General features: G+C 52.0%; 1 protein-coding gene across 1 annotated transcript in view; it reads right to left on the bottom strand.

Annotated features, from left to right (window-relative positions):
• MAPKAPK2 (MAPK activated protein kinase 2) overlaps window positions 1–25,858 on the bottom strand; it is a 47,598-nt gene extending 21,740 nt beyond the window's left edge. The window contains exon 1 of the mRNA XM_019975903.2: window positions 25,409–25,858. Within this exon, the coding sequence (XP_019831462.2) occupies window positions 25,409–25,714 (306 nt within the window). The 5' untranslated portion in view covers window positions 25,715–25,858. The remainder of the gene's footprint in view (window positions 1–25,408) is intronic.
• Window positions 25,859–26,293: the final 435 nt, after the last annotated feature.

Below are 26,293 nucleotides of genomic sequence, written 5' to 3'. Positions count from 1 at the left end.
AACTGGTCAAATAAATTACAATATACCCATAACGGTACATTAAATAACATGCAATTATAAAATAGGAGGTAGATCTAGATAAACTGAGATCAAAATTTCTCCAAAAAAGATATTCTTCCATGAAAAAGGCAAGCTGCAGATTGATAAATACAGTCTGGTTCCAGTTTTGCAAAATGTTGTGAAAAAGAAAAGGCAGATGTGTGTACGTATATGTGTGTTTACCCACTTTCTTGTAAATCCAGACAGGCTCTGCTTAGTAGAGTGTGTGTGTGTGTGTGTGTGTGTCTCAAACTTGCAGGTGACTCACATATTGGGGGCGTGTGTAGGTAACAGATTTTTTTAAAGATCACAGTAAGTAAAAATACGGGCCAAAGTAACTCCCTAAAAATATCATATGTTGGGGCTCAAAAAACATCTACTAAAATAATAGCATGTGATGAGAGACCTTTCTTAAGTCAGATCCACACGACTCGATGAGTGAGAGCTCGTCGGACAACCCCATGGACTGTAGCCTGCCAGGCTCCTCTGTCTACGGGATTTTCCAGGCAAGAATACTGCAGTGGGTTGACATGGCCTCCTCCAGGGGATCTTAGGGACCCAGGGATTGTACCTGCATCTCTCGTGTCTCCTGAACTGGCAGGTGGATTCTTTACCACTAGGGCCACCTGGGAAGTAACGTGGAACCATGCAAATGACCACACAAAACAGTCTTAATCATCAATGGGGAAAGCTGATTGTTCCATGACCTTTAGGAATTTTTATCAAAACATTAAAAACTCTTTTACTGTCAGTTATAAATGAATAAAGAAGAAACTAGTATAAAACTAATATTGATTTAGCACACTGTAACTAAAAAACAGAGACACTGAGAATGAGTGTTTTGTTTCTTTGTAAAAACTCATGCAGAGCAGGCTGACAGGGCTTGCCTTCTCAAGGTTTAACACACAAGACAGAGCAAACATCTTTTCCACGCCTTTATAAGTTGCCACACTCTTTGTAAATCTGAATCAGTTTCCAACCTTTTATCCTTTGGGCTTTTAATGTTGCAAAACACCTTCGCGAGTCCCTTCCATGTGAAACTTTTTCCCAGTGTCACTTCCTCTGGCACTTCTTTGTCCTCTGTGTCACAACTGCTGGGTCAGGGAATTTGCCTTTACTTGATTCTTCTGGCCGCATTCGCAGTCTCAAACAGCGGCAATGTCGACATTTTTGCAGTCAGCTGTAATTCCACTCATGTTCAGTCATGGAATTTCACTTTCAGAATTACCATTTTTCATTTCTTTGCTGAAATGTCATCAGTGTTGGGCAATTTCCTCTTTTGATTATCCATTTTTGTAAAACATCACATGAGTTTATTGCTAGGAGACAAGGAAGCAACACAACAGCCGCACACTTGCCCGTGTGAACTCAACAACACACAGGCAGTGACCTCCACCAACAGGCGCAAAGAAGGGCCGCGACTGGTCACGGAGCCTAACCTGTCACTGGTCACATCTGTTAGGTACACAGGGATCTGTGAACTGAAGAGCTAGTTGCAAAGTTTGTACTCTGTACAATTACTCAGTTCACATGTCATAACAACTCGAACTGGAACTATGCTGTTTTGGGACTGGTGCTATTTAACGAAGCTGTAGTCCATGAAATTCATGTATACTTAACAGTGAAAAGCAAGGACTGCGGGCACAAGGAATGAACACAGAGGGAAGTATACACATGAACAGTGACAGTGGTCACCTTTCAGGAAGAGCTCCATTATTTAAATTGCTTTCAATTACTAAGTTCCACACTGTGGGAATGGTTCTCAGCCTGACATGATTTTCCCCATGAGACATTTGAAAACGTGTGGAGACATTTCTCATTGTTGCAACTTGCAGCACAGAGAGAGCTGCATCTGGGATCTGGTAGGTAGAGGGCCAGGATGCTAATTCCTAAGAAGCATTGGACAATTTCCACAACAGAATTATCTGATCCAAAAAGTCAATAGTACCCAAGCTGACAAATGCTGTTTTAAACCAAACAGTTTTTATTAAGTTTGTTTTAATAGCACCTTTCTCATACAGTGGTGGCAAAGATAAACTGAGAAGATGGCAAGCAGAAGGTACACAGGATGCTGTTAATATCAGAGGTTCTAAACGACTTCGAGCTGCAGGAGTACCTTAATATCACCTTAGATTTGTGGTATTTGTTTTACAAATACCTGACCCACTGCCATGATGTGGTCATGATGCAGCTGCCAAGAAGTGAGCATCACCTTCAGCTCCCTGGCAGATCAAGGTCCTAGATCAAGACAGGCGTCCAGACCCAGTCACACTCGGCACCTCTCACATCACACGAATCCATTGTCACGTCTAAGCAAAAGGAAACTATTAAACTTCCAAAAAGTAATGACCAGGACATAAAAGGTCTGATAAGAAAGTCACAGGACAAGTGGATAGATGGACTGGGACCGTTACTCTGAGCAGTTGAGAGACTGGATGTGATAACACTCCCCAAATTCTGCAGGGCTGTCACAGAGAAGAGGGCTACGTGACTCCCATGGCAGAAATTACAAGGAGCTGTCCTCCAACAGTAGGGGCTTGGAAGGTACTAACCTCCTTACCCCTGGAAACACTCAGGCAGAGGCTCTCGGGGGGAATCCTACACTGAGTGAAAGAATCATCTAGATGAGCAATAAGGTGTTTTCTAATACTCACAATCTTGACAACAGAACACCCGCGTTATTTCGAGAAGAAGTAACTGCCTCCTGTGACCCAGCACTCCCACTCCTAGCCATTGACCTAAGAAAAATGGAAACACTGTGTCCACGAAAAGACTCCTGCAAGAATATTCATAGGAGCTTTACTCATCAGAGCCAAAACCTGGAAATGCGCTAAAGGAGAAGAGATAAGCAAACTGTATCACATCCATACAATGGAAAACTGCACCGTATAAAAAGGAATGAGCTACCAATACAGGTAACCAGGTGCATGAACTTTACATAAGAAAGGTCATCATGATTAATTTCCTTTTACATGACATTCTGGAATAGGCAAAACAAATCCCTAGTGCAAAAAACACACCAGAATTGTGATGGCCTGGGAAGGAGCATGAGGGAAATTTCAGGGTAATAAAAATTTTTGTTCTCTATCTTGACAGAGGTTTGGATTGCATGGATGAAAGTCACCAAATGATACACTTAAAACCTGAGCATTTCACTGCTATATAAATTTTACCACAAAATAATTAATTAGATGCACGAACAAATACTGAACTCCAGTGCTTATACATGCTAAAATGTTTAAGGGCAAAGGGTACTAATGTCTGCCACTTCCTATAAAATGCATTCTCAAAGTAAGACAGGCTGATAAATGAGTAGAAGAGACAGAGAGATGAAGAAAAGACAGGAGAAAGCGAGTAGAGTCAAATGTTAAGGGTAGAATCTAGGTCATTGGGTACATGGGCGCTCACTGAACAGTTCTCTCAAGTTCACTGCCTGTTAGTGCTTCCTAATGGATTGAGGGGGGAAGGAGTGACAGCCAGTAAGGGGCACAGGGGAAAGAGGAGTGGCCAGGAGGTCATGGCAGGACAGCAGCAAGGGGAAGGACAGGGACTGCTCCAGTCAACACAGGGGCCTCTCAAGGCAGAATTGCAAAAGGCCCAGCCAACCTGGGGGCAGGAAATCTTGGCCAAGATGGAGCATACGTAAGCGTGCTCAGACCTCCGCTGGCTTAAGTTCTTGTTCCCATGGGACCGGCTCCATCACTCTCTGGCCCTAGCCCTGCCCCTCTCTGGCTGTGGTCCTTTCCCCTGGACAGTCAGCTATTCACCACATCTGTGCCAACCATGTTTCCAGACAGGAGCCGAGGAATGCAGAGATGCAGCTGCAGTGAGCTCCAGCCAGTTTCCTCCAGCAAGGGGATGGCTATCAAATCAGTATGTCCGCAAAAGAGGGACTGGTGCAGCTAACTAGCTCTGTCTGCATGTGAGTTATCCACTTTGTGGATTATCCACAGCCAACACTGAACCAATACAGGAACCACTGTACCCTGCCCCACAGCACCCGGCAGGTTTCTGGGACACAGAATAGTATGGAAATTCAAGAGAATTAAGAAGATAGATTGGCTGGAGCAAAAAAAAAAAAAAAATTACTGATACTTTGAGAAGTCGAATTTCAATAATCTGAAAATTATCTACTTGACTATCCCTACTGTCCTGCCTGCAACAGCACAGACCATGTAAACCTTTTTCTGTGGTACGTTTTACCTACTGTGGCTCTCCACCCCAAGGACACGCGTCCTGGAGCTGGCCTAGAGAAAGGAGACTGGGAAGCTCAGTGGCCTGGTCCTTGGCCCAGCTCTGCAGTCCCCTTGCTAAGAACCTGAACTCAAGGCACCTGTGCTCAGCCTCCTCCTCTCTAGGATAAGCCTAGACTACCTGAGGTCAAGGTTTCTTCTGATGCTAAATCCTTTAACATGACTCTCTCTTCTGGGTTAGGAAATACAACCCGAAAACGTGTTTAATTTTTATATATTCCATAGCCCTTTAAAGTCATAAACCAAAAAATAAATAAATAAAATAAAGTCATAAACCATGTACAGCCCACATGATCTTCATTTCAAATGCGTGGCAACTCGGGTGCAGAGAGCTGAGCACAGCCGGCTGCTGACCAAGTGAGGGCTACGACCAAGGCCCCGAGGAGACCACTCACATTCCCAGAGAAGTACAGGAGAGCCCAGGAACCTCTCAGGACTTTCAGTCCCCATAACCAGTCCCTTCTTTCCCTGCCTGATCCATCTGGTTTCCCTGGAAACCAGAGAAGCTAGAGCTTCTGGCCTCAGATCTTCAAGGGGAGGGGTATAAGTTCGATGCTTCTCAAACCGAGGTTACTTCACAAACCAAAAAACAACTTTGGGCAGGACTTCCTTCCTGCCATTCTCCTGGGGGAGGGCATGAGGGCAGGCGGCTTAGAGGTCAAGACTCTCCTGGAGGTGGAGTGCCTGCGGGTGGGGAAATCCCACTCCTCTCTTGGAATAACTGGCCGGTACCTAGGGGAAATCTGGAATCCTCATCAGGCCGGTCAACAGGACACCCTGTCGAGGTCCAGATGTGCCCCAGCTGCAAAGAGGGCCGTGCAGGAGACACAGACCCAACAAGGCCCGTGGGAAAGATGACACAGGGGCTCGAGGCCACTCGTCCCCAACCCCTGCCTACTTCACCAGGCCAGAATCAGGGCAAGACCAGACAGGGGATGACGGGGCAGGGACGACAGGGCAGAGTACGGCGGGGCAGGGGACAGCAGGGGAGGGGACGGCGGGAGAGGGGAAGGGGAACCAGAGAGAGAGACGACAGAGTGGGGCTCAGACCCCGCCCTGCCTTCTAGCCTTGAGGGGTCAGCAGGGCAACAGCTCTGTCCCTCAGTGCCAAGACCTGGAAAGAACACAGATGAAGGTTCTTCTAAATAAGGAAAGCTCCACCCCGGGGTCAGAAAGAATTTCCATAATGACCAATTTGCCTACAAGTGGCCTGAGAGCATTCCCAGCAGTGGCGGTGATGCATTCCAGCTGAAGAGGGGCGGAGGGAGGAGCCGCCCCTTCTTCTCCCCATTGCCCAGCTCTCACGCTGCCGTTACCAAGGCCCATCTCGAGTAAGCTCAGAGCTTTCTGGCAAGGGTTCCCTCCCTGGGGGCCACCAGTCCTGGGGGCTCAGAGTTACTGGTCCCTCTGGGGACACTGGAGCCTGGGAGTCTGCACAGCCATGGCTGGCGGCAGAGCTAATACTCCCGGCTTCCTGGGGCTGGTGGGGTAGCTGCCCTTCCCCTCCTCGGCTCACACAGCCTGGGGCTGGGCTGCCCCTCCCCACCCGAGCGATGCCCGAGGCTGCCTGCGGTGTAAAGGCAGGGAGATGCCAGGGAGACAGGGACAGGCACCCTTGTTCCTGAGGACACACTACATCCCTTCCTTCTGGGGACGTCAAAAGAGGAGACATAAAAATACAAATACACGCACACACAGGGAGGAAGTCCGGGGCCTGGCTCCATGACACAGAGCTACCTACATTGGCAGTGCACAATCTCCAGAAGTGTTAACGACTCCCACCAACACTCCCTTTGTCCCTCAGCTGCTGACTTCCTTGTAAACAACCATGACCCCCTAGCAAGCTGCCCTGGGAGGGCACCGAGGCCTGCAGCAGGCTCAGGTGTGAAGTGAGGCTCTTCTGCGAGTGAAGAGCCCAGCAGAGCCACCAAACCCTTCCTCAGGAGCCGCCGTCAAGGGGACCAACCTTCACATCCACCTCTGGTCACCGATGGCCTGCAAACAACTCTAGCCTGAATTTTAAAATTCCACAGACTTTACTAAGTCCACTTTCAAATTCTGAATCCTTAAACTGAAGCCAAAAAGCCTTCATCTCGGTTCCCCCAGGTGATGGAGGTTCCCTAGTGCCTTTCCGCCCTGGCCGGTGGGGAGGGGAGAAAAGACACAGTTCATCTGCCTCTTCCACGGCCACCTCAAGGTGCAGAGACCCCCATCAGACCAGGAGGCCACGCAGAGGCAAGGGAGTGAACTCTTGCACCCCTGCACTTCCAGACCTGGCAAGCAGCCGCCTCTGAATCACGAGGCCCTTTCTCCAAGGGCAAGGAGCTCTCAGTAGCCTGGGGCTCAAGCGGGGGTGACCGCCCACTGCTTGCTCCCCCCCACACCCCCCCCTCATGCTGCACACTGCCGCTTCCCAGGCATGACAGATGTAACTGCTATTCAGTGTGTTCAAGACAGGACAAAAGCCTTCTCCAGAAGCACAAAGCCAGCAGGAATGCAGACAGGCCAACGTCAATGGAAGCCACCTGCCAGGGGGCCCTTCTCGGCCACACCCCCGGCGTGCACACACACAAATTTTTAAGCCTCTCAAACCTGTGTTAACACACAGTCAGGTGAATTTTTCTCTGAATCACCAGACAGTTCTCCCAGAGCAGGGAGACTTCACCACCATTTCTCAAACAGTATTCTGCAGGATATTAATAAGTGACAGGTATCAAGAAAAAGGGGCCCGACATATGTCAGAAGCACCACCACCACAAGGCCAAACAGATTCTTCTACTAAAGGACTTCTCAGCGCCTTTAGAATGTTAATGTGTGCTGAAGAATGTTTCCCAGATTCATTTGATCACAGGGTGTCTGTCCCAGGACTGATGTTCCACCAACACAATCCAAGGCTGTCTGGTGTTTGGAGAAATGGGTGACTCTATTCCATGCTCAGTCCCTTATGTAGCTCTTCTACGATTTGAAATACATGAGAAACATTTTGCTTACGTGCTTCCTTCTCAATAAGCTTTCAGTGAACAAATGAACAGACTCACGAGCGTGCTGTGGTATCTTCACAGTTCGGTTCAACCAGTGATGACGTTTCCGCAAAGACCACTAGAACTTCATCCAAAACACTGAACCCTGCATACGCTCAAGCCAACCCTGGCTCTGAATCATCTGTGCTTATGCCACCAAGGGCCAGGGTTCACCTGCGGATGAACTGGCTGGTTTTATTCCCTGACCAAATCGCTCCCTAGACTTCCTCAGCTGTTCTGCATTTGCCCATAAAAGTAACTGGGTGACTGCACTGAATGTACACACCTGTGGTCAGTGAGATGCCGCCACGCTAAGCATCGCACGTGGTGGGGGCAACCTCAGCCACTGACACCACCAATCCCAACAGAGAAACCTGACAGAACAGCGGGCTAAGCAAGCTGGACCAGAAAGGGTTCTTACCCAACCTTCCTCCCACCATGGGAGTGACAGACACTCAGAAATAACATGAACCAGAAAGTCCAGTATTTTTATATTCAAACTATGTATTTCAGGTTGTCTCTTGGATCTGGAAGTAGTCCCCCTACTAAAAAAACAACTTGTCAGACAGACCCTTCCTTCGGCTTGGAAACACTAGAGGCTGTGTGTTGGGGTAACTTTGTAGAAAAGCCCCTTCAGGAGCCCCTCTGGTACCCTGGTGAGGGCTTCCTGCTTCATTCACAGTAAAGCACACCCTGGAGGGGCACCTCCCACTGACCTCGGCAGCTGGGCCCCAGGCGGCACCCTCAGCCCCCGGCCCCGCACCCAGGAAACCTCTGCCTCTTACAGCCTCTGCCCTTGTTCTGAAGCCACAGACTATTCCTGGCGTGCACATTTCTGAGAATACCTTCGATGGAGATGGAGACTGTGGTTCTTCTCTGGGTACCACCAAGAGGTTGGGGAACTCCGAGGACTCTGGTTCTGACCTAAGAAGCGGGGAGGCCCCATATCAGCTCTCCCCTCCCAACCCTGGAAACATCAGATAAGGTGAGAGCCCACAAGGTAACACTGAGCAGTCTCCATTCATAACCAAATACAAAAATGCATGTTTTATCACCTTAGAAAAATGTTCACAGTTTATTTCTACCCTATTTCCCCTAATTTCTCTTCTTGCCCACCCAGCAAAACTAGTTCAATCTCTAGACTGGGAGCGAAGAGAACACTGACAGCCCTTTCCAGTGAAGCACCCCCCAATATCCCCAAGCAACCGCAGACCCCAGATCTCTGTTCCTGGAGGACAGACAGAAAAGTGCATTCTCCAGCTCCTGCCAGCCCCCTAACCTCCCCACCCGGCTTCCTGTCCCTGGACTCCTCAAGGCTACAGATAATTCCTTGGCTCCATTATTCCACTTATCTTCTCTAACTGGGCGGGCTTGTGTTTGGATGTAGCTCTTCTGAAGCTGACACTTTAATTCTTGATTTTAGCAACTTTATTGTTTAAATACCAGTTTTGCCTCTAAGGCAGCCAAGGCTCCGCTCAGCTTGTTAATTATCAGCTGCTGAGCAGTAGTTTCTTCACTGAAGCTGACGTGGTCAGAGGACACCAGGGGTAAAAAGCTGGTATTAGAAAAGGGGCCCAACTCCCTGGTGGCCGTCTCCTTAGAATCCAAATGAAGACAAACAGGCAAGAGGCTCAGCCATTCCCTGGGTCTGATGCAGCTCAGCTAAGTGCCCAGCACTGTGCTTACCCTGGGGCTGCTGCTGCTGCTAAGTCGCTTCAGTCGTGTCCAACTCTGTGCGACCCCATAGATAGCAGCCCACTAGGCTCCCCCGTCCATGGGATTTTTCCAGGCAAGAGTACTGGAGTGGGGTGCCATTGCCTTCTCGTGTCTTGTCCTTAAGGCACTCAGAGGCCAGGACATGGGAGTGGCTATCATTTAAATTCAGAGCAGTAGCCAGTGTGTGAACTACCACTAATATAGGGCAGAAAGTTATTCTGCCTGGAACTGGGGGCGGGGCGGGTGAAATCTAAGCTTCCAAGTAGAAACAAACTTCTCCCAGGAGTAAAAGGATGAACAAGAAAAAGACACAGAAGGTCAGGAAGCAGAAGCAGCACACTGCAGGGTGGGATGGAGTCCTCTCCTGGAAGGGAAGGAGCGGGAGCGTGTGTGTGTGTGCATGCGTGACTGTGCGCGCGTGTTCACACAGGTGTGTTAGGGGTTAGGAGTAGGGGAAGAAAGAAAGGTCAAAGCCAGCTTGCCTGAACACCATATTTAGGAGTTTAAGTGTCACAATGCAGGCAAGTGGAGGCCACGGGAGGTCTCTAAACAGACATAACTGTGGTCGTATCTGGCTAGATGGCTGTCCCTGAATGCCTCTAAAGAAAACCGGATCAGTGGCCTCAGAAAGCAGGTGTGAACCATGCAGAGAAACACGGAGCAGGATGGGCACTGGGGGATGACCGGGTTGATGGCCCTTAGGACCCTCCACCATCAGGGTCCCCCGAGACGAGCACCTCTCCACGATCTCTCAGCGAGGCCTGACGATCGGCAGGATCCCGGGAATGATGTCTCGGCCTGCATCTCTCGGGAGCCCTCGCAGGTCGGGTACTCTGAAACCCGGCCGTGGCGAGGGGGTGGCAGACACAGCCGCGCACAGGTGTCTGCAGAAGGCCAGGTGGGGATGGGCTGATGCACTCCGTGAGGCTCTGGAAAACGCCACTAGCACCAAGGGGTAACGCACCTTCAGGGAACCAAACTTTGACTTGATCAACATAAAACTTTAAAAAACATAAAACCAGAAAAAGTTTTTAAGAGTAAGGTTTTCTTCAAAAGAGGTAAGCTCCCCATCACTGGAGGAATTTAAGAAGAGGTTCCACAGGATGCCAAACAGAGATATTGATCATAGACAAAAACACACATTCCTGAACACCACCCCACAATCTTGGACTCAGTAAAATACACAGAGTGGGGCCCAGGAATCTGTATTTTCAAATGTTACCCACACAGGTGATTTTGACAATCGACCTGGTTGGGAGCCACTGAGCTAGACGACCATTTTGTGGGGCTGCTGCTGCTGCTAAGTCGCTTCAGTCGTGTCCGACTGTGCGACCCCATAGACGGAAGCCCACCAGGCTCCCCCGTCCCTGGGATTCTCCAGGCAAGAACACTGGAGAGGTTGCCATTTCCTTCTCCAATGCGTGAAAGTGAAAAGTGAAAGTGAAGTCGCTCAGTCGCGTCCGACTCTTAGCGACCCCATGGACTGCAGCCCACCAGGCTTCGCCATCCATGGGATTTTCCAGGCAAGAGAACTAGAGTGGGGTGCCACTGCCTTCTCCATTTTGTGGGGAGGCAGTCCTGAACAAGACAAACAAAAGCTGCCTTTCTAAAGATCACCTTCTCTACTCTTGCTCCTGGACCGCAAAACCTCTCCTCGTATTCTTACACAAACTCCCTCCCAGCTCTGCTAAATCTTTGCCAGGGTGCAGAACAACGGCCTCAGAGTCTGGCGCTGTGTGAGAGCCTTCTGCAACGATGGAATGTTCTCTACCTGCACTGCCCCACACGGCAGCCACTAGTTCTATGTGACTCGAGCACTTGCCATGTGGCTGCTGCTGCGGCATGGAGAAACTAATTTTTAACTTTATTCAAGTATTTAAATTTAAACAGTCACATGTGGCTAGTGGCTACTGGACCAGCAGTACAACTAGCTGTGAAAAAGGGCTTATGCATTCACTCTGAGATCCACACAAATCAGCAAATTCTGACTCCTTCCACTACCACCTCTTGGAGGTCAGCTCCAGCCCGAAGAGACTGACCTGTGATGGGGAGATACAATTCAGAGAAAACGGCAGGAAAGGAGGAGCTCCGTGTCAGCTGCACCGCAGACAACAGGTACAAAGAACAAAAAGCCTGAACAGCAATCCTCACCCCACAGGGCTGTGCCCTTCTCTGCCCAAGACAGCAATTAACACTAGCAGCCATCACTCCATCCAAGACATCGGAGCCTATCGCCCAGTGCAAGCCCCCAGCTCCCCCAGAGCAAGAGGACCTCGGTCTCAAGGATGACCTGGAACAGCCCTCAGCTGTCCGAAGCTGGAGTCTCAAAGCTGATTTGTACTGGAACTTTTGGGCTATGCTGGAGTATAAATATCCTGTAGTATATCTCTGGAATATACTACAGGGATACAGGATAGTATATTTGGAGTATAGATATTGGGTATCTATACACATGCTCAGTCACGTCCAACTCTTTGCGACCCCATAGACTGTGGCATTCTCCAGGCCAGAATACTGGAGTGGATAGCCTTTCCCTTCTCCAGGGGATCTTCCCAACCCAGGGATCAAACCCAGGTCTCTCACTTTGCAGGCGGATTCTTTACCAGCTGAGCCAGAAGGAAAGCCCAAGAATACTGGACTGGGAAGCCTATCAGTTCTCCAGCAGATCTTCCTGACCCAGCAATTGAACTGGGGTCTCCTGCATTGCAGGCAGATGCTTTCCCATCTGAGCGATCAGGGAAGCCCCACGGATATCCAAGGAAGAAGACATAAACCTCACCAAAAAAAAGTTACACTACTTTTCCAGAACTCAATCGTCGTCATCAGGAAAATGTATCATCCGCAGACTAAAAAAGACAACTGGATTCCTGCCCAAGTACAACTGCTGCTGCTTAATGACTAAGTTGAGTCCAACTCCTTGTGACCCCATGGTGTAGTCTGCCAGGCTCCTCTGTCCATAGGATTTCCCAGGTAAGAACACTGGAATGGATTGCCATTACCTTCTCCAGGGGATCTTCCTGACCCAGAGGTTGAACCTGCAACTTCGGCACTGGCGGGCAGATTCTTTATAAGTGAGCCACCTGGAAAGCCCCATCCAGGTGCAGCACAAAGGCCAGATTCAACCTGACCAAGGACTCCAGCTTCACATGTGTGGTCTTTCAGCTTGATTCTTGCTCCCACATTTGGGCCTCTTTCCCACCATCTGACTGGACATACACCCTATCAAAGCGGGTGGTTATCTGAGCCAAGAAATAGGTACCACCTCAACCTTCTGGGGCACCAAGTGAACAGAGACCAAAGCTGCAGTGAGAGAGGCCAGGTGGGTATCTGCAAACACCTGTTATATTTAAATAACTCTCAGTATGTGGAGAGGACGACGGACAAGACACTCCCTCACGGCTCCCGCAGACCAACTTACTGTCTCCTCCTGGGAGAGGTACTTATCACACTTCAGCAACACAGGCCCTCGGAGAAGAGGGACGCCAGCAGGGATGGACGGAGGAGGCAGGATGGGAGAAAGACCACATACTAAAAAAGCACTGTGGGGGAAGGGAGAACCATCCAGCAAAGGCTAGATCTTTTTCTGAAGTTTACTGGAAGACTGGGTTTTTTTCCCCTTCTTGCTCTATAAAAAGAAAGAAAGAAAGGGAAAAAAAAATGTTGCAACTTCCTTTGTCACAGCACATGCTCAGGAAGAAGCGACCTAAGCCATTGCTTCACTTTCCCATCCGCACTAACGGCCCGTTCCATCCTGGGCCCGGACTTCCGCTCACCCAGCACCCGAGAGGCAGGAGGCAAGGCGGCCAGACCGAGGGCCCAGAGAGCCTCCCGGCACCCCAGTCCACCTGGAGGCCCCCACAGGAAGGACGCGACTCCGCGGGGAGGGGAGGAGCCCCGTGAAGGCCCAGAGGAGGACCCGCGGCCTCGGCTGCAGCCTGGCCAGCCCGTCCTCCCGGCTCCATGGATGGCCGGTCAGCGTAATCCCAAGCGCTTCCGGTTACAGAAACAGCCCAGGAGACGTCTGCCAACGGAAGATGGGAGCCCCAGGGGAGTCCCGCAGCCTGGCTCTCGCCCTCCTGCTGCCCAACCGTCTGTGTGCAGTGGTCCGTGGGAGGGTCACAGGTGCGAGTCCGCACCAGGCAAAAGGGACCACACCCCCGACCCCTCTGTCCTGGAGGAGCCCATCCGAGTCTCTGTTTCCTTTGAGGCTCTGATTCTACCAGTTTCCCCAGAGTCTGCTACCTGAACCTCTTAATGGGTAAGACCTGGATCCAGCCACCTGGAGGCACTGCTTGTGTTGGAGAGCATCAAGAGGAAATGCCTGTGAACCGGCACAGTACAGACTGCGGGGTCAGGCTATTTGCGCTCCTTTATACACAAAGGTGTCCGCTCCTCCTCTAAACTCTAAGTTCCCAAAGGCAGGGCTCCCATCTGATCACTGTAGCAGTTTGCACACAACAAGCATTCCATAAATATTTGATGAAAAAACAAAGAGCTGAATCAACTAAGTACTGAATCACAGTGGAGTCAGGGAAGAACTATAGGAGAGGCAGTACTGGAGCCAGACAGGAAAGCCAGACGCGCCCAGCATTAGTAGCCTCAGGGCTCTACACTTTATTCCTTCTGCCTGCCTCTCCCCCAAATATTTCTAGGGCTCACTCAAATGTCACTTTTGCAGTGAAGCCTTCTCTGAGCCCCTATTTGAAATTTCAACACCACACACACGTCCCCAGCATTCCAAGGTCTCCTCCCCTCCTTTATTTTCTCCTTTGTACCTACAGCCATCTGACAATCTGTATCATTTATCTGATTGTATTTTGTCTGTCTCCCCATGCTAGAATGCAAGCTCCACACAAGCAGGATTTTCTTTCTTTCTTCTTTTTTTTTTTTGATCTTTTTGGTACACTGGGGTATCCCTCAAGCCTGAAATAACACTTAGCACTTAGTAAGTGCTCAATAAGTAACTGCTAGGGACTGAATGATTCTGAACATATTTCCTCTCCCATAAAACAGGGACTTTTACTTTGCAATATTAAGGATTAACAAGAATGTAAGTGAAACACTTAATATAATGCCTGATACACAGTATCTGCTCGGTAAAGACTTGCTATTAATCTGGAAACCCTTCACAGTGTTGCTAAGCTTTGGACAGTGATCTGAAGGAGACAGAAGACAGAATATTGTTGTATGTATCACTCATTCTGCTGTTCTGATCTATCCTTAGGGAGATGGCAAGTCATCCTTGGCAGTGCTAATTTTCTCGAGTAGTAAATTGCTTTGGAACTCAGAGAGCTAGAAGGTACCCTGGGGCAAATTCCACTTAGAAAGGAAGGGGTCCAGTCTAAGTTGTTAGAAAAGAATCAACCCTCCTTATTCTAAACCCCTCTCTTCTCACATAGCAGAGGTATTAAAGGAGTCTAAACCCAAGAGGAAGACCCAGAGTGATCACCCCTCCAGGCTAATCCTGCCATCTGGGCCTCCTAATGGCCACTCAGCAGGGAAAACGGGAGGCAGGCACAGAGAGGATTCACATTTACAAACATTAGTTGAACGGCTGAATGAATAAAAATACTACAGCCCAGGAGGCATGAAAGAACACTGGCCTGCAGAAAGTGAGGGCAGAGAGGGTGGCTCCCAATCCCTGGAGCCCTGGAGCCCGGGCTGACCACCTCTTTCCCAGCAGAGGGCCGTCAGCAGCAGTGATGAAGAGGGCCCTTCAGCACAGGAGAGCCCTGGATTTATGAAGAAGAAGCTGAGTGAGGCCCCAACAGGTTCAAGAACTTGCTGAGACCCACACAGCCGGGTGGGTGCTTCAGAGGCCAGGCAGGTTCTTTTCCCCGGCCCGGAACTCACGGGTTCCCCGAGGTTCAAACCTCTAACCCCAGTCCCGGCATCATGCTGCTCAATGCTGGCCCTCTTGTAACATACTGGACGAGGCCAGGAGATGGGAAGACCACATCAGACTGCATCCAGGTGTCTCTGTGTGTCTGGGGCTAACTCGAAGACGCCAAGAACTTTGAGATAGCTGGCAACCTCCACACCTGTCCCTCCCTCAGTTAAAGTTCTCCAAAGGGCAGGAAGGTCATCTCCACAGTGCAACACGAGACAGAGGAGCTCTGAAACAAGGAGGAGAGGCATCAAGGGAAACTGTGGTCAGGGCCCTTACAAGAAAGAGAACTCCGTTAGCAGAAACGCCAGGTGCCAGCTTGAGTCAGCAGACCCCAGTGGGTGAGGGGAAGACCTCCCAGAAGACTGTCCTGAATGGCCTTTTAGCAGACAGGAGGGAGACCAGGGAAAGACCCTAAGGGAGACCCTCACTAGAGCCCCAACTCATTCTCAGAATCCAGGCCAACCCTGTCCCTCACCCAGTCACCCCCTGGAACCCTGAGGATCACCACTCCCAATCCCTGGAGCCCTGGAGCCCGGGCTGACCACCTCTTTCCCAGCAGAGGGCCGTCGGCAGCAGTGATGAAGAGCACCCTTCAGCATGGGAGAGTTACACTTGCGTAGGCGGCATCCACTGTTACTCAGTAATCACATCTTCGTGAAGCAGCTGGGTGTGATGCACAAGGCCAAAATACTCTGGAGTTTTTTTAATGATGGTATACAGTTACTACATAGAAATAAGAGGAGACGAAAATAACGGAGATGGAGGTCTTCACGGAATTTACCATAAGAGAGTCTCGGCGAGTGTGACAGGGAGGGATGGGAAGACCCGCTTCTGGCCTGAAAGGGGTCCCAAAGGAAGGAGCAGCGTGGGCACAGGGCGAAAGAGGCAGACCCAGACAAGGGCTGGGGCGAGGCGGGGGCCAGGACGACCCAGGACCAACGGGAGACACGCTGGATAAAGGAGCGGGGCTTAGAAAGCAGGGTCCCAGAGCACACAGTAGACATACGTCACTGGGGCTAAAGCACAACATATGTTCAGAAAAAAACAGAATGAGGTCAGATCTAAGAAGGACGTGGAAGCCTCTTGAGCCCTGCAGTCAAAACGAACCCACTGTTTAAGCTGGGAAGCGACATGATCAGAGCTGTGCTTCAGGCAAACTAATCCCCACGCTTGCCAAAGAACCCAGGGGGCAAGACTTCATTCCAACGCCCGCCCTCTAACTACACCTCAAACTCAATTTTATTTTCCTTTTAAATATCTAAAGCAAGGAAACCAAAAGTGCCCGTGAGAGCAGCAGAGCTGAGCACAGGTGAAGGGGCACTCACGGCCCCTCCTCCTCCCTGAGAGCACAGGTGACCGAGGGCCACGGCTGGGGGGGACACAGAAGCAGGAAGTCCTGAGCGTCCCACTGGCGTCCAGCGGGAGGGACACGGAGCTGCGGAGTGGCAGCAAGGGGAGGAACAAAACGATGCTTCTGTAAGCATGAGAGGTGACGCTACTCAGTCCGCTGTGGCCTCCAGCCTTCCTCAGACCTGGGTGCCTGTACGAAACCAAGCACAGAAAAGCCAGACTGCAGCAAGCTCCAGAGCACGGGAGCTCTTCCCCCATCCACCTGCATTCCTCGGATGCTCCGAGTTCCACACACGTGGCTTTAAGCGCCCTGGGCTCCCAGTCTTCCTCCCCCGCAACCCCCAACTCTTTGAACTCTGCAGAAATCAGACCAGACAAGCAATCTACAGATTCTTCAATCAGAAAGACCGCCCTCACCTAAGGCTCCCAGAAGCCTGCCTTTAAAATTCTTCCTCATCTTCCTCTAAGAATTACAGAAGCCAGGCCTGGAGGCCCAGGATCGGGGGAGGAGAGGGAAAGCACGGCTCCCCCAAGGACAGGGACTCCTGTCAGAGTTAAAAATAAACCCTTAGCAATCTACACCCAGCTCCTCCCCTCCAGAGGCCCGTGGGCCTTGGCAGAGAAATCCCTCCCTGGGGAGCAAACCAGGCCCCAGAGGACAGCCGGGAGCAGGCGGTCACGGAGCCGGGCTCGGGATGGGACTCCAGCTGCAGACGGAGGGTCCCCCAAGGCACCCCTTCTCCCAAATAAGCCCCCACACCAGAAAACAGACACAGAAGCCCCCTGTCTGGTGGGGTCAGCACCGACACCCTCCGAGGATTAGGAACAAGAGGAGGATGTTGAAGCCAACGAAAGGGACCACTCTGCCCAGTGTCCATCCGGCAACCAGGAATGCAAGCTGCCTAAGCCCATGTCCTCACGTGGTTATATGGTACCAGGGGCACCAGGACCACCTGGGGTACCAGGACCCACGGCAGCAGGAGAAGAGGCCACCTCAATGGGCCTCAAGGGTCGCAGATCACCAAGATCCCTGCCCCCCCTCCCCCGAGTCAGGAGGAAGAGGAGACCCAGCTCCCAGTGACATCCTGCAGGTGGCCCAGGGGGAGGCCGGGGGCTGTGCCTGACTCACGACAGAGGCTATTCTTGGAAGCCGAGGGGATGAGATCACACTGTGGATGCGGTAACCCGAAGCCCCGGACTGCTGAGCCCTGTGCAGGGGCAGGTAGCCACTCAGTCCCCCGGCAGCTGGGTAAGGGCCTGGCAGCCGCCCTGGGCTCCCCACTCAGCCCCACGCCCCCCACCCCCACCCCCAGGGAACGCCCCCCTGCAGGCAGGACTTGGAGGAAGGTGGAGCTGGAGGCCAGCACAGAGCGCCTCACGCCCCTCCCCAGAGCCCACGGAGCCTCCAGACACGCATCTCTACACCTGGAGGCCAGCACTCGCAGCTCGCTCTCAGCACAACCAGCCAGGCCGCCCACCAAGCTCGGGCTGAAAGAAGGGGCGAAGGGGGAGGGGGCGCCAGTGAGTGTGAGAAGCAGTGCGGCGGTGCAGCAGGAAGGCCTGGGCCGCTGTCGGGGCGACCCGTGACGGATGGGGCAGCAGGCCAGGTTTATTTCTAGTGTCTGAGACAAGAGGGGCTGAGTGACAGTTCTGGGCCCCGGTCGGGACGCCAGGTGACAAACATCCAGTGCAGGCTGGGAGCCTCATGACAACATAAAGAATCAAAATGACAGCAAAGTGGTCAACTCGATGACCTGCCTAGGTCGGGGGTGGGGATGTTGGGGGAAGCGGGGAGGAGCCCCTCGGGAACATGAAGGTGTAGGAGCTGGTGGGGGCGCGTCAAGAGGTCCCCTCCCAGGTCCCCGTACCTGGGACTAGAGAGATTTTGCTTTTGTTTCACATTCAAAAGAACCATCCCAGAGATAAGCCACACAGAGATGTTCCCATCATCTTCTCTGAGACAGGAAAGGCTTCTGCCTTTGGTCACCACTCCTCACCTCCCAGGCAGAGTGCTGCAAACATCCCTGAAGAGGAAGGTGCCCTTTCATATGACCCTTCTGGACAGCTCCGGTTCCGGGCGGAACACACACACAGCCTGGCTGGTCCTAGAAGGGAACATTGCTTCCGATAAAGGGTGACCTTGGGGCCACGTCCCAGCCTCTACTCCCTGCCAGATGGCACGCAAAGGTGTTTACCAGGTCAGAGAAGAGAGACCCTCGAGAACTCTACACTGCCAGAGGCTGAGCACAACTGTAGCCCCCTTTCCGCTGAGTCTTCTCTTCCTTCAACCAAATCTCCTGGCCTGGCACCGAGGACCCTGGTCCAAAGTTCAGGGCTGAAACCACTGCGGTATCTCTAAATGGGCCGGAAGAAGAGAAGAGAAAACACCTATCACCAGGCATTTCCCTCTCCTGTTGCTTCCTCAGTCCCGTCACATCCTCTAGCACCCAGTCCTATGGGTAAGGAGGAGTACCCAGGTGTACCTGGTATGTATCCTAACTTCCCATCAGCTCTGGGAATCAGTTCCCAATTCTCACTCAGAACAGCCCCAAACCCATACTATCACTTCAGGTGAATTAGAAGGTGGCACCCACTCGGATGGATGCAGACATACACCAAGGCAAAGCCTGACAACTGCAGGGCACAGCCGACCTCAGCGGCCGTGTCTGGCCCCAGAGCTTCAAATGGGAAGGAGGGTCAGATGGAGAGTTCCCGGCTCCACCCTAAGCCACACAACACTGGTTCTTCCGATTTCTAAGGAAGGAGAGGATTCACAGCCCACTGAGTTACAAAGCCCATCCTCTCCACTGAGGCTCTTGCTGGAACACAGACCAAGTCTTCACACGAGAGAAGCAACAGCTGGTCCGTGATGGTATTAATTAACTGGGCGGGAGCTGCCCTGGAACCCAGCAAGGAGCCTGTCAAAAGGGCATCCACGCTGGATGGTACTGCTGATGGTCAGACGTGGAGCACAGCAGCCAGCTCTCCTGCCTCTTGCCTCCAGCATGGCCCGCCTACCCCACACTCCTGTGCCAGGGGCCACCAGTAGCCTGACCCTTCGACATGTACACTGAGGCCTGGGAAGCTTAACTAACCTATTCAACGTCATGCAACTAGTTAGCAGGGCACCAATACTAAATCGATCTTTCTCTCTTTCTTTTCTTTCTAATCTAACACATAACCCATGGTAATACAGTCATCCCTAGCTATTTGTATCCATACATATCTTAAAACACAAAATATCAGTATTTCCCGAAAGACTAGAAAAGGTACAAAATCTGGTTTTGGTTTCGTATCTGGTACATATCAAGATGCTCAGCGGCACGACCTTATCTCCTTACCAGCGTCCCCATTTTGAAGCCGACTGATGAAGAAAGAGCTCAGTGACTGGTTAGTGGACACTGAGGTTGGCACTGCCAGGCCCACAGTCCCCACACTCGCTCCAGCAACCAAAACACCAAAGGAACCCAGACCCAGAGAAGGTCCCGGGGAACCGGGTCCCAAGACATGGCTCTGATGCTGACACCAGGTAAGATCTTGCATGTGTGGCTGAACCTTTCAGAACGGCCCAGCCTCTTCCTCGGTGAGGTGGAAAAGGTCAAGAAAGAGGAGCAGGGAGTGTCGTGAGCGCTAAGCTATGAATTGTGGGTCCCTTCAAGATGGGTCCCTGAGCCTTTCATCATGACCAAGAGTAGCTGAAGCCTCTTCAGACACGAAGAACAGCTCTGTCCAGGTCACAGCAGCTACGAGAAAGGTGCAGCACAGGGGAGAGGGGAAAGAAGAGACTCCACAGGACCCTGGAGAATACCTGAAGCAGAGGAGGAGCAGGCAGTCAAGTGTGAATCCTGTGCCACAGACATCAAACCACCAGGAGCTTCCTGCACCAGGGCACAGGAGGGCCACTTGGGAATCATGGAAGAACTCAGACGCAGATGCTGACACCTGACCTTCCTCCGGGCACAGAATCCAAATATCCCCAGGCTCTGTGGGCGGGGAGGGGGACTTCCCTCAGCCCCAGGACATCCAGGGATTTCGTTTACCTCCAGGGATTTAGTGCTCCTCCAGGCCTCTCCCAATAAAATCATCAATTGATGATGGCCAGCTCAGATTCCAAGCAACCAAAACATCTTAATCAGGAATACCAATACCTTCATCCCCTAAAAAGGAGCCCCTAAGGGCTTCCTTGGTGACTCAGTGGTAAAGAATCCACCTGCTAATACAGGAGACACGGGTTCCATCCCTGGTCCGGGAAGATCCCACATGCCGTGAAGCAACTAAGCCCGTGGGCCACAACTACTGAGTCTATGCTCTAAAGCCCCTGCTCCACAGCAAGAGAGGCCACGATGAGAGTCCATGCATGTTAACTAGAGAGCAGCTCCCCACCCACCACAACCGGAGAAGAGCCCGTGCTCAGCAACAAAGAACCAGCCAAAAATAAACAAATAAATAAGGTTGTAAAAGTAAATAAAAGCCACAACCACGATACAAACTGAAAAAAAAAAAAAAATCTGGTTGTATTCTAGTCCACCAGACATTAAATTGATTTTTCAAAAAGACGGGGGGAGCCCCTTAATTCCCAGACACCCATCAATATTTGGTCCTAAGGCTGCCTTTCTCCCCACTGCTGTCAGCCGCTGACCCCACATGTTAGCTGGAGATTATTTTCAAGCTCTGTCAGAGCCCAGAACTCCTAAGTGAAAAGGAATCACGCGCTGGCCCAGCTCTGACCCTGCCTCAGTGGGCGTCAAGAGCCCTGCTGCAACAGGCAGGGCCCAAAGTAAGGCGCAGGGTCTCTGAACCCAGAAGCCAGACCTTCCCCCAAAAAACCACAGGCCCCAACCTCAGAGATTTGTAACTTTTCTTTATAACATCCTGTTAGTTTACTTCATGCTCCTCAAACACTTTAACATCCGCTTTTAACACAAAGATCCGTCAGGCTCCACGCTGAGCCCCCAGCCCTGCGTGCTCCTCACAGCACGACCCCTCCCCCCGCTCCCCCACGACCACCATCCCCTCTCGAAGGCAGATGTGGGCATCCCCCAGGAACCAAGCAACACACTGTCCTCAGCACCTTCAGTCCTCACAGACACCCTCTTCCACGTTCCTCTACTTCCAACCACACAACTTAACCCCTAGACCAGCAAAGCCCAGTAGAATTTTCTACTAGCTCGAAAACGTTCCTCTCCACTGTTCAATGCAGTAGCCACTAGCCACATCTAGCTACTGACAGTTGACATGTGGCTAGCAGCTGGCTTTTAAATTTAACTCAGCTTAATTTAATTCATCAATTTTAACTAATTTTAATTTAATCAGCTCTGCATGGGCACCGCCTACCATAGTGGACAGTACAGCCTTAGACTATATTTGCTAATTTCATAATTCCCCCTTCTCCAAAAGAGTTTCTGGACCTCCAAATTTTTAAGGCACCACAACGCACATGGTAGGATGTTCAGAGAACTGTTAACTACCTGTAATGATAGTGGAGATAAAAGAGGCTGGTCAGTCAGTGAACCTTTGCTCACCTTGTGATTCCATCCAGCAAACCCCCGTCTGGAACACTGCCCCTCACCCAGCTACACTAACTCTGCTTGCTCCCTGAAAGGCACACAGCAGAGGGTGCTGCCTGCGTGCGGGGATGAGGCAGCCCTGCTCTCTCTCTGACAGTGTCCAGACCAACCCTGAGAGGTTCTGATCAGCGACCCTTGGTATCAGCAGACACCAAGGAAGCCACATGGCCGCGACGCGAGTCACCTGGGGAGGGAGCCCTGGAGAAAGGGAAGAAGAAGGAACAGGACTTTGCTTCCTCTAATTCACACAATGGAAAGACAAACAGAGGTACGTTACAACATTCTATACTCTGTAAAGCAATAACATGCTTCACCAAATCAGAGTCACACAGCAGAGGAGGACAACGGGTGCTGGCTTTAATTAAATTTGTTCAGCTAATACCTAAGAGTCACCATGACACAATGAAGCAGGAAGCAGCAGGGAACAGGACCAATTCATGCACGAGTGGGTTGAGACTAAGTGTCCCTACCAAAGAAATAGTGAATAGAATTCTCATGTTCTTGCACACAAAAATAATAATAGTAAAACAAGATTTCTAGCAAACACTTCCTAAAAAGAGGAGGGGGTGGTTAAAAAAAGAAAGTTTGTTACTCCAGATCAAAACTTACTTACAGAGCTGCTGAGTTGGTTTATAACCTGCCCTTCCAACTTTGGGGATCAGTGCTGGGAGGTGACAAATCCCCACCCAGCAACCCCTGACCCAACAGTCAAGGAGGGGCCTGGAGTGAGCGCAGTTCCTGGGGCTTGAGGGGCTCTGGAGCAGCAACCAGTCCTGGGACCAAGCCCGCTGATGTCACAGCAGTTATCAAGTGGGAAGGAGTCAGACATCCTGGGTTCTGATCCTGATTCTGCCAACGGCGTGGCTGTCTCACCTCAAGAAAGCCTTTGCTCTGCGCCTTGGTTTTCTCATCTGCAAAATGAGAGAGTCAGATGAGATGACCTCTACTGTCCTTCCAACTCTGAGTGAAGTATGAGTATGACTCAGACCTTAGCAAAAGTAGCCAGGAGAGACCATGAGGCAAGGTCACTGCACCAACCAAAAAGCATTTCAATGCTGCATCTCTCAGGTGGATGGAGAGAAATAGCAGGGTGGGTTGAGGCTATTTTTAAAAGCACTGATTACATTTAATAGGACTAAGAGGTCACCAGACCACAGACAGAGGAGCAGGCCATCACAGCAGCTGCCACCTCTCATCAAGTCTCAGGGCTGTGAGATAGCAGAGAACCCCGTCAGAGGCCCTGCAACTCTCTGCCCTAAACCCCAGGAATGGCCTCACACTCTACACAGAGCAGAGGCCTCCTCCCTTTCTCTTCAGGCACCTTTCTGATGAGGCAATCCCCACCACATCTTTCTCCCTCGCTTCATAATCAAAACACTCCTGGTTTTGAAAAATCATTTCACTACTCAGCACCTACGGTTAAGTTAGTCAAGATTCAAGATCTGGAAATCTCTTTGCTGTGTCTCTGGAACAGAACTGTTTGAAGCAGGCTTCCCCCACAGCTGTAATTATGTCTTACCAGCATTTGGACGTGGAAGCACTGTTGATACTGCTGTCAGTCTCTGAATGCCTCATCCCTCCTTTCTTCCTCTATTATTAAGTTTTTATACAAAGATGTGTGGGAAATCTACAATCTAACAGTTGAGTCAACTTGTGAGATCCGGGAGCAGGCTGCCTGTCAAAACACACTCTGACTTCAGTCGTCACCTGCTTCTAACCTGCGAAGGGCAAACTAGGAGTGTTATTTAAAATACTGCCGGATCTTCCCTTTCAAAATTATTTAAAGGGGAAAAAAATCCAAATCTCTCTATTAATTACAATAGAAATCTGAATTGCCACCCAAAAGCATTTTAGGGGGTAGTTTTGTATGTCTATCAAATAGAGTAAGGAGCAGAAGTTGAGAGCTTTTGTTATGAGTCTTTATACCATGTTCCAGCTATCCAAGAAAATGAGCAGTCAGTATCCCCAAACTGCTGGTGGGTAAAGGCAGATGGCATCTCAGAGGGGACAGAAAACTCTCCTGGAAAGAACATCTGTCACTTCCTCAACGGTGCAGGTTAACTGTGGTCCAACTGTGTTCACTCAACTCCACTCCCCAAGGTCAGAGCCACGGTCAAACAACCACTCTCCTTCCCTGCCCCAGTTTTGAGTATGGAAAGAACAGCCTAAGGCACAAATATTAAAGGGTTCAGGATACTGATGCACTCCTTCTCCAAAAGTCCAAAGCAATAGCTTGTAGTAAAACCAAAGAAATCTGACAGTACTGAGGCTAGCTGAAGTTCTCCCTGAAAGCAAGAACTGAAAGCAGCAAGAAAACAATCTTAGACGCCTGAAAATCTGTAAATCAAACATGTTTGCCTTCTACAATCCCAAGTTCCAGGGTTTTATTATATCTAATTATATATTCCAACAGTCCCACCCATGACACATATCTGAATTGTGTATGAATAGTTGAAACACAGCTAGCCATAGGGGTTGAGGGGGAAGAGAAAATATAACACAGGAAGTATTTTTCTCCTCCTCCAATCATTAAAGACACCTCAAGAGAAATAGGCATTATGTGTCACCTTTAGAGATGTGGTTTGATCTGAAACCCCGCTTAGGGGAAAACCTTTTTAGTGACCCTAGACACTTGCTCACACTGCACTGGGGACTCATCAGGCCTCCAAGTTCATTATTTTTAACTTCGAAGTAGATATTCCCACTGAAATCCCCTTTCTCCCCACACCAGGCTCCTTAAAAAAAATAATAAAAAGAGGTTGGCTTTTCCGAGCTCCAGGAAAACGCTCCCTCCTACTGTCCACCAATCGCCCAAGTCCAAGACTCAAGTGGCCATCTCCGATTTGTGGAATCAGCCCGGGTCCAAGCGTGGTTTTCCAGACCTAGTTTACAATGATCAATGGAACTAAGGAAACAGCAGACACCGCGCTGGAGCCTGCGGGCCTCCCATCTGGAGCCTCGCGGGCACCGAAGGTAGGAGGGGGCCAGCTCCCGGATCAAAACAATCCCTGCCCCCGCGCCCGGAATCTCCAGCCTTGCACCTCCCCGGCCGGCGCGCGCCCCGAGGCGGCACAGCCGCACTCACGAGGCCCAGGGAAGTGAAATCACACATTCCGGCTCCCAAATAAGGAGCGAGGCTAAATAAACCTCTTGAGATCCGACTTCTCCAAACCAACCCACCAACCAGCTCAATGAGTAATGGGCCTTTTGTGCCCGCGCAAAGAAGAGAGAGCCGGGAGGAGAGGACCGGGAACCACAAGCCCCCCGAAAACTGCTTCCTGAGACGGGGAAACGAGCCCAAGTGGTCCCCGAAGCCAACCGCGGCGACTCGGCCGGAAGGCGCTCAGACCCCAAACGCCCGAGTCTTCACGAGTCCCCAGGAGTCCCCGCAGGTGACCGGAAACCCGGCCCGCGCGGCCGCGACCCTCCCGCAGCGCCCGCAGCCCCCGCAGCGGCCACTGCTCAGCCGTCCGGACGCGGGTCCCGGGAGCGCGCCGGCACCGCCACGACGAGCTGCCCGGGAGTGAGGGGGCGCCGGCCCTGGGAGCCCTCCACCCGCCCCGCGCCACCTACTTTTAGGGCGAATTTCTCCTGTGTCCTCTTGCTGAAGATCTGCAGAACTTTGCCGTTGATGCCCAGCCCCAGGACCTGCGTGGTGACCTTGTAGTCGTCGATGATGGCGTTCTTCTTGATCTGCAGGCTCGACCTGACGTGGAACTGGGGGAACTGCGGCGGCGGCGGCTGCGCCGGGGCGGGGGGCGGCGGCGGACCGAGGCACAGCGCGGGCGGCGGGCCGGGGCACGGCGCGGGAGGCGGGCAGCACGGCGCGGCAGCCGCGGCGGCGGCGGGCGGGGGCGCGGCGCCCGCGCCGGACAGCATGGTGCCCGCGGGCGCGGGCGCGGCGGCCGGCCCCGCCTCCGGCTCCGGACGCGGGCCCCGCCGCCCCCCGCCCGGCCGCGAAGTTTGCTCCGGGGGGGAGCCGGCTTCCCCGCCCCGGCCCGGCTCCAGGCTCGGCGGGTCGCGCGGCTCCGTGGGTCCCCGCTGCGCGCCGCTGGCGCCCGCCGGCCCTGCTGCCTGCCTGCCGCCCTCCCCCCGGGGGCTGGGCGCTCGGCGGGACTCGGGGGACGGCGCGCGGGGCCCGGCCGGGGGGAAGCGGCCGCGCAACAGAGTACCCAGCCCGGGGGCCGGCGGCCGCGTCACACCCGCGTCTGCGTCCGGGGCCGGGCCTTAAAGGGGAGGGCCGAGGGGGCGGGACCAGGAGGTGGCGGGGGTAGGGCCGGGCGGTGTGGGCGTGTGGGCGGGGCTGGCCTTAAAGGGGAGGGCGCACGGCGTCCCGAGAGCCCAGGGCCGCCGGAGCTGGGGACGGGCGTGAGGACCGCCGCACCGAGAAGACCTAGTTGTCCATTAGTGAGGACTGCCGCACCGAGAAACCCGCAGTTCGGTTCAGTTCAGTCGCGC

The sequence above is a fragment of the Bos indicus genome, chromosome 16 (genome assembly GCF_029378745.1).
Source record: "Bos indicus isolate NIAB-ARS_2022 breed Sahiwal x Tharparkar chromosome 16, NIAB-ARS_B.indTharparkar_mat_pri_1.0, whole genome shotgun sequence".
Lineage (NCBI taxonomy): Eukaryota > Metazoa > Chordata > Mammalia > Artiodactyla > Bovidae > Bos > Bos indicus.
The sequence above is the reverse complement of the archived record's forward strand: the minus strand, read 5'-3'. Positions and strand labels throughout refer to the sequence as shown.